Below are 8684 nucleotides of genomic sequence, written 5' to 3' on the forward strand. Positions count from 1 at the left end.
AAACAGAGGACCCTAGCCCCCTTCCTTTTGAGACATGTCTCTCTACATAGTCCTGGCTGTTCTGGAACTCACGACATAGCCCAGTGTGGCCTTGAACTCCCAGCCAGCCTCTCAGCACTGCTTTATGAACTATGGGACTAAATGCATGCCTCACCATGACTTTGAATCAGTGTTTTACATAGATCAGCTCAGCCTTGAACTGGGAATAGAGGATAACCTTAAATTCTTTATCTCCCTTCTTCAGCTTCTCCAGGGCAGAGACACCAGCCACCCATACTCACCTTTAAGATTTAACAAAAATTTCACTTTTCAAAAAGGTGGTCCTAAGAGGGAGGAGGGCTAGCCTAAGAAGTTGAAGGGGACCCTGACTCAAAAATCAAACAAAAATCATTTTTTCTCCTTCCCCACAAAAATCTCTCATTTCCCCCATATTTCAACAAATATCTTTGATCATTTCAAATTGAGTTTGTTTTGTTTTATTTTGGTCACTAAGACATTTACAAAATGCAATTTTGTTGTTTTTTGAAGCAGGGTCTCATATGTAACCTAGACCTACAGTGTTTTCATTATTTTCCTTGTTATCTAAACCTGAGTGCTGAGATTATCCATGTGGGCTCCCATGCTTGCTGTAAAATTCATTTCAAAATTGTTTAATATTTAATATTTCAAAATCACTTAAAATTTGAATATACTATGCTCTCCTCTTCTTCTGGGGATACTAGTCAAATTTGAAGTTGATCTCTCAAAATTCAACAAGTTATTTCAGGCATTTTGCCTAGAAATCTTATACAACACTTCTGCCCCTCCCCCATCCCCGTTGTCCTTGATTTCTCCAGCCAGTCTTAATATTTAATGGTTTCATTTTAAGCAGCCCTACATCCCTGGACTGTGGTAAATAAATGATAATGTATAGGGGCAGCAGATGGCTCATCTGATAAAGATGCTCCTCAAAAGCCTGACCACACATAGTGCAAGTGGTGAACTGCACTTTATTTTCTAACTTTCACACATGGGCTGGGGCATGACCCACCACCCCAAGGCACAATATGCATAAAATAAAATTGAAAACTAAAAATTACAGTGTAGAGAATCAACCTTAAAATTTCCGGGGATCCGATTTAGCATACTTATTCGAGATAGGAACTGCACAGCTCTGGCTGGCCTTGAACTCCTGAGATTCTGAGGCCTACTTTGAAAGGAATGCGCCACCACACCTGGCTGTCTTATTATCTAAACAGGAAAGGTTCTGGTTTTAGCCAGGAGGTGGTGACTCATCTTTGATCCTAGCACTTAGAAGGCAGCAGGATCTGAGTTCCAAAACAGCCAGGGGCTGTTCAAACCAAAACAGAAACCCGAAACTCAAAAACAATGCCAAGAAAAAGGTTTGTTTTTAAAAAATTTTAATAGAAAGGGTTTCCCTGCATGTCCCGGGCTGACCTTTAATAGAAATGTGTATCACAGAGTAGGTTTATCACCTCCTTGCCTCAGCTCCCAGAGTGATAGGATTTCAGGCACACAGACTTAAGTCCAGCTTAGTTTTGTTTTAATTACAAAAGCCTGTATGATTTCACAAATAAAACTCTCCTATTCCCGTTATTACAAAACAAAGAAGCAAAATTGTGGTATCCAGTACAAAAATCCTATTTCAGATAATCTCGGGGAAAAAGTTATCTCCCTAGACTAGCACCGAACCCGGATCTCGGCCCAAAGAAGCAGTTAGTATTTTATCACGTTTCCTTTTTCATCCTTTGAAAGGAGGAAGAAAAAAAGCGAAGGCACGGTTCATCTAAATAGATATGGAGGATCCGTCTAGACACTTTTAACTGTGTAAAATGCAGCCCACCGCAGGTTCGCAGAAGCAAAAGCCACACAGCTCCCCTTAGGCTGTTAAACGAATCTCCTGCAACTCGGCCGGCCGCACCGAAGTGCTAAAGTTGCCCAGGTTTCCGGAGCAACACCCAGCGTCATCTAGCTCCGCCCCCTACGCCTTTCCCGCCAAAGGCCGTTACCACCGCGGAGCATGTTGGGACACAGTTGCAGGCTAGGTTTCACCCAATCTTTTTAAAGCGCCGAGCTGCTTCCAGAGAGAGTTTACGCCAGAGGAAACCGACTATCCTGGACTCAGCAGGATTGGTAATAACCCCTTTAACCAGAGTATGTGACTTTTACCAAACGTCTGGCCGCTCCACCAGCCAATCATCCCATAAGCCCAGGACCCGAGGGACTTTTTCCCCTCCGTGCGGAGGGTGACGTCGCGCGTGCGCGAGCGTACTTCTCAGCACCCGTTACGCTCGTGCGCGTGCGCACTGAAATGGAATAGCCGCTTCCTCCGGCTTCTCTTCCTCCCCCTCCCCCCCATATCAGTGCGCCGAGCTGATAAAGGCGCCATTTTGGACCGGCCGCGGGAGACGTGGTGCCGCTGAGGGCTCGCTCTGCCGTACGCTAGGCTTGGTGGGAAGGCCTCTTTTCGAGTCCGCGCTTTTCGTCGCCGCCATGTCAGGAGGTGGTGTGATTCGTGGCCCGGCAGGGAACAACGACTGCCGCATCTACGTGGGTAACCTACCTCCAGACATCCGAACCAAGGACATTGAGGACGTGTTTTACAAATACGGCGCTATCCGCGACATCGACCTGAAGAACCGCCGCGGGGGACCGCCCTTCGCCTTCGTTGAGTTCGAGGACCCGCGGTGAGGCAGCGTGGGGCTTGCGGCCTTGAGGAGATAGGCTGGAGTAGTTGGGGAAGGCTCCGAGGCCTTAACATAATGGGGGAAGGAGGGGCTCCGAGGCTGGGAGCGAGGCGCTATCGCCCCTGCAGGAGTCGAGTAAGGAGCCGAGTCGGCGCGTTGTCTCCGGTGGCTGACCGCCTCGGACGTCCCCAGAGCCCATGCGCAGCCCCGGAGCGGGAAACTGAGGCGCTGAGGGCTGGCGTGGTGGTCGGGAGTCTGCCCGGCGTGTTTCTGGGTGGGGGAGGGGCCGGTCCTATTATGCAGCGCATGTGGGCTCTGGCACCATGGGTGCGCATGTGCGCTGTCCGCGGGTTCCCGAGTGAGTTAGCTTTGCCAGCGGCTCCCTCCTCATCCCCTTTGCTTTCTGTGATCACACGCAGAGACGCGGAAGATGCGGTGTACGGTCGCGACGGCTACGATTACGACGGCTACCGTCTGCGGGTAGAGTTTCCCCGAAGCGGCCGTGGGACCGGCCGAGGCGGCGGCGGGGGTGGAGGCGGCGGAGCCCCGAGAGGCCGCTATGGCCCGCCATCCAGGCGGTCTGAAAACAGAGTGGTTGTTTCTGGTGAGTTGACTTCGTGCGGGTTAAAATTTTTCCCGCGTGATTGTTTTGAGGTCTGCAAGTTTTCTGTTTTGCTTTAAACATGGGGTCTTAAACTACTTCGGTCTTTCGGGTGAATTTAGTAAATGAAGATTACTGTGGTGGTGATTTACCCAAATTAGGTTGCAGTACTAGCCTATGAAGATCCTTTACAAATAAATTTGGACTCTGGATCTGACTCTTACCAGCTCTTTACCTGGAAACACTTAAGTACAATCATTAAGTATTTTAAACTAATCTTTGTTTTAATGTACTTACACGTTTGATGTGGGACAGGTTAAGTAGTATTAAGTTGGAGGGACTCACTTTTTCAGGACTGCCTCCGAGTGGAAGCTGGCAGGACTTAAAGGATCACATGCGTGAAGCAGGTGATGTATGTTATGCTGATGTTTACCGAGATGGCACTGGTGTCGTGGAGTTTGTACGGAAAGAAGATATGACGTATGCAGTTCGAAAACTGGATAACACTAAGTTTAGATCTCATGAGGTAGGTTATACACTTATTCTTTTTTTTGGCCAGAATTGGATACAGTTTTCTTAACAGTGGAATTTGAAGGTAAGGATACAGGCAAGGGTGTCCGAGTAAATTACCAGAGACCTGGTCTGTCTTTGTATTCATTCAGCTTGTCTGAAAGACAGGTAAAAGCTTAGATCTTTCAATGGAAAGTTCTGTCTATCCAATAGGGAGAAACTGCCTACATCCGGGTTAAAGTTGATGGGCCCAGAAGTCCAAGTTATGGAAGATCTCGATCTCGAAGCCGTAGTCGTAGCAGAAGCCGTAGCAGAAGCAACAGCAGGAGTCGCAGTTACTCCCCAAGGAGAAGCAGAGGATCACCACGCTATTCTCCCCGTCATAGCAGATCTCGCTCTCGTACATAAGATGATTGGTGACACTTTTTGTAGAACCCATGTTGTATACAGTTTTCCTTTACTCAGTACAATCTTTTCATTTTTTTTAATTCAAACTGTTTTGTTCAGAATGGGCTAAAGTGTTGAATTGCATTCTTGTGTAATATCCCCTTGCTCCTAACATCTACATTCCCCTCATGTCTTTGGTAACTTGTATTTTAAGTGATGTCATAGACAGGATTGTTTAAATTTAGTTAATTTCCATGCTCTTCAGACTGTGATATTATGTAAATGTCTATTCTGCTCTGGTTTGTGTGAAATGGGATGTTGGGGGTGTTTGTGGTTATCTTACTTGGGGAAGTTCTTATGTTTATCTTGCTTTTCATGTGTCTTTCTGTAGACATATCTGAAGAGATGGATTAAGAATGCTTTGGATTAAGGATTGTGGAGCACATTTCAATCATTTTAGGATTGTCAAAAGGAGGATTGAGGAGGATCAGATCAATAATGGAGGCAATGGTATGACTCCAAGTGCTATTGTCACAGATGAAATTGGCAGTATTGACCTTATACTAAAAGGCGAGGGTTAAAATTTTATCTACCTTAAAAGACTTGCAAACATCTTATGCAGTTATCTTCAGCTACAATTGCTTTGCTTTTTAAAACCTTGGCAATTGTGGCAAAATTGCCCGTTTTGTAACAGTTATTTGCTCCCTTCCCCCCTTTTTGTTTTAATAGGGACTAATGTGGGAAGAATGGCTAATTTGTCACAGTGCTTAGTTACAACTGTTAATGTGTGGCCTGCTGTTGGTGTACATGTGGGTACAGGGTGTCTATTTCCAAACAGAGTATAATATCAATACTGCTAAATCTGCATGTCCTCTGTGTGACTGATAGAGCGTTGTTATTTCATTTTTTAAAGACAAAAATGACAGCAAAATATAGAATTCCAACATATTAATGTAGATAATCTAGTTGGGAATACTTTTGTCTCACTTTCCCTTTTAATATTCATAATTGACTCATGTTTAGAACACTTTAATTTACAAGCTAAATTGCAGATGGGAGCAATAGATTTAGTTTAGATTTAGGTGGGTAGTAATACCAGTAAACTTCAATTACATAACTTTGCAACCACAAAACCTGTGATACCTGTACAGTAACAAATGTTGGCATTATCAGTTGAACTGTAAATATAAAGTGCTTCTTCCAGTTAGTCTCTGTAGTGATTAAGTTTCTAAAATTTATCTGAACACCATACAGAAAACTTGTTTTGGGGAATTTGATAGTTATTGATGTACATCTGTAAACTGATGACAGACATAACTCATCATTCCCCAGAAACTTTTTTTGGTTACAGTATCTAACATTTTGCCTCCTCTTTTTTGGTTTTGCTGGTTATAAAGGTTTGGATTGGAGAGGGCTCACTGGATCCCAATCCTTGGAGCTGGATCATTGGATTCAAATCATAATGTGGATAGGATAGGGAGGATGAATTACCAGGATTCATGGAGCGGGATCAGATTACCAGGAACATAGGAGTGGATTCCTTCCTGCCCCAACCAAACCGCATTCGTGTGGATTTTTTTTCATTCAACTTAATTGGCTATTCCAAAGAATTTTTTTCCTATTTTTGACGATTGGAGCCCTTAAGATGCACGATGGAATTGTGTTTTGCATTTTTTGGTAAAAGGAGCAAAGCGAGGACCTGGAGATAATACGCTGGAGCAATCTCCTTGGAAGGATTCAGCACGAGTAGATGGTAAACATTTAAAGGGGAAAAGGGGGGGTTTGCTTTAAATAGTAAATCAGTAAGTCACTTCTAAATTTAAAGAAAACAAAATTGGAGTTGAAGAATAAGTAGGTTTCCAATTGGCTATTGCCATTTTTCTTTGAAAAAATAAACATTTTTTAAAAAACGATGCATGGTTGTCCTTTTTCCTCTTCATGTAAAATTTTGACTGGGTAACTAGTGTATCAGTTAATTAATTTGATGAGATTCTGATTCTGTTTATGTGTTAGTAAATTAAAGATTTAATCTAATAAATGATAACTGTCTCTGTTGTGGAAGTCTTAAGAGCGTAATAAACCGAGTGTAAGGCAGTTATGATGTAACAATTGTCTAGGGGGTAATGGTCTGGAAAGTAATCTTTCATAGTTTGCTAAAGGATGATTCAGAACTTGCTATTTATTTTGGTATTGCTTTAGACAAAAATAGGCCTTTATACAAAGTTGGTTAATAACTAGTAAATTTTAGCTTTGAGATAGCCATTGAACTCAAATTCAGTATTAACATTAGCAGAAGTATTAGAATACAATACAGATTTTTTTTTTTTGGAATTTTGGACAAATTTAACTGTTTATTGGGTGAATCAATACATTGTAAATCTTTTCAGCCATATACTCCCTGAGTATTCTGTCCCCAAACTGTTCTGTATTAAGTCAGCAATTATAGTTTAGTCTACTAGTGTATCTCTACTGATACCCCTTGAAGCTGAATCTTCATCTTTCTAGGATTGAAGAGTGGAAATTTTATTTAAAATCCCAAGCTTGTGATTTTTCTTCCTGGTTAGAATGAATAAACCACTCTTTCAGTACCACAATAGAAATATCTAGATAAAAGCTATTTTTAACTTTCCTTGAGTTGCAGGCTGAATATGAGATTATTCAGATGTAATGTAAAATTTAGGGGAGACTAGGAGTTTTGATAGTAAACGAAACAGGTTTCAAGAAATTTGCATGAGAATCTCAACCTGTTCATTTTAATGACCCTATAAGCCAATTCTATGATCAAAACTAGGATTTCACTTTAGGTAAAGCAAATTAGTAGACTCATTAAGGTAAAGTTGCTGTGTTACAGAATTCAAAGTATAACTAAAGGATGAGGAATTAGCATAGTTAAACATGCTATAATTGGAAATTTATAGTGTTTTTAAATACATTGCATGATCAGAGGAAAATGTTCTTTTCCTCCATAGAGCCTCATTCTGCTCTGGTCTAGACTTTCGTAGATGTCAGGGTGGGCTCAAAACTCCAAAAATATATCCAGTTTCCCAGATTCTGGGATTAGACATGAACCACCACACCAGCTTGCTAAAATAGTATTTATAAGTTAAAGTGAGCTAGATAAAAGCAAATGTGGGTTTATTTTGAATGCTTTGGAAACCAGACCAAGAATGGCCTGTTTTAAGTAGTTCAGCCATAGATTGAAATGTAAAAACAATCTTTGCCTTACTGTAGGCTTGTGTTTGAACACTAGAGAGCACAGTGTTTGTAAAGGGTATAGTAGGTTTTAAGACTTAGGAAATAGGGCTATACCCATACTGACAATTTTTTTTGGAACTACAAATACTACTTTGATTTCCACCCCTCCCCTTCTCTGTTCCCTTAGGATATTGTAGGGAACCTATGATTAGTTTTTCTAACCAAGAAAGCACTTAAATCTCTTTAAGCAAGTACTTTCATAACATCTGATTGAGTAACCCCAACTTGCTGTTCAGCTCATCCTACTGGAGACAAAGGTAAGAAACATTTTCTGATACCTGGTTTGGGATCTGGATTTTAAGAACTAAAGTTTGTAATGAATAATTATTTGCTCCTGACTTGCAATGTTACTTTCCTCCTCCCAACTTTATATTTTTAATTTTGAGTGTATAAATATACCCATCTCAATTCTGGAGTTGAATATGATATTCTAAGATCTGTTTCTTAGTTTTGTCTGTGAGCCATGCTTTTGTAGGGCTGGTGCTATTGTCAGCTTTCTGTGGTCAAGGTCAATCAACTTTTGGTGTTTGCCTTTTTTGCTTTGTATATGAAATTTGTAGTGAAATTACAAATGAAATAAATTATATGTATTTAAATAGTATTAAAAGGAGAGAAGTATTAGACTGTTGTAATAACCACTTGTGGCTTATTTCCATCATGATTTGAAGACAGATTGACAACCCACAATACCTGAATACCACAGATTTTTATTGAGCCAATTGAATGTAAAATCTGGCCAGAATAGATGCCTTTATTGTGTAATTCGTGTAACAGTCACATAGGCATTGTTGAAGGTGTTTTATATATATATAAAGTTTATGTGATAAGATCTTCATGTAAAGTCTGAACAACCATGAATCCCAAATACATCTCTAGTTTGGGTGGGCAAGGAGTTGTAGAATTGTACTAGTACTGCAGAGGATTAATGTTGCTATGTGTAATTTTGGGAGTGAATAAAAAGCTGTTACTTTGGAACCTTTATTGAGACTTAAGTTCTCCATCCTTTTAGACTGAATCAGGTACTAAAAGAAAAGGTGTCACACACAGTATGTTCCACTAGTAAATAGTTAACACTGTAGCAGACTTACTCCATACCCACAATATATAGTGTAGTACTTTTTGAGGTAGGTGTTTTGATGTCAGGTTTATATTTTTTTTTCTCTTCAAGATGGTGTGTCTAATATCCCTGGCTGACCTCCAGTTCTTAGAACTGCCTGCCTCTACCTCCTGAGTGCTAGGATTAT

At 41.2% G+C, this 8684-nt stretch overlaps 1 protein-coding gene across 6 annotated transcripts; it reads left to right on the forward strand.

Moving 5' to 3' along the window:
- Nucleotides 1–2369: 2369 nt before the first annotated feature.
- On the forward strand, nucleotides 2370–8421 carry Srsf1 (serine and arginine rich splicing factor 1). 6 transcript variants are annotated; one of them, XR_015631076.1, is made up of 5 exons: nucleotides 2385–2687; nucleotides 3107–3291; nucleotides 3642–3814; nucleotides 4012–4695; nucleotides 5583–6098. XR_015631076.1 is itself a non-coding variant. In NM_001109552.2 (4 exon segments), coding segments are annotated over 4 exon segments (747 nt in total). In that variant the 5' UTR covers nucleotides 2370–2493; the 3' UTR covers nucleotides 4207–8421.
- Nucleotides 8422–8684: the final 263 nt, after the last annotated feature.

This window comes from Rattus norvegicus, chromosome 10 (genome assembly GCF_021556685.1).
Source record: "Rattus norvegicus strain SHRSP/BbbUtx chromosome 10, alternate assembly SHRSP_T2T, whole genome shotgun sequence".
NCBI lineage: Eukaryota > Metazoa > Chordata > Mammalia > Rodentia > Muridae > Rattus > Rattus norvegicus.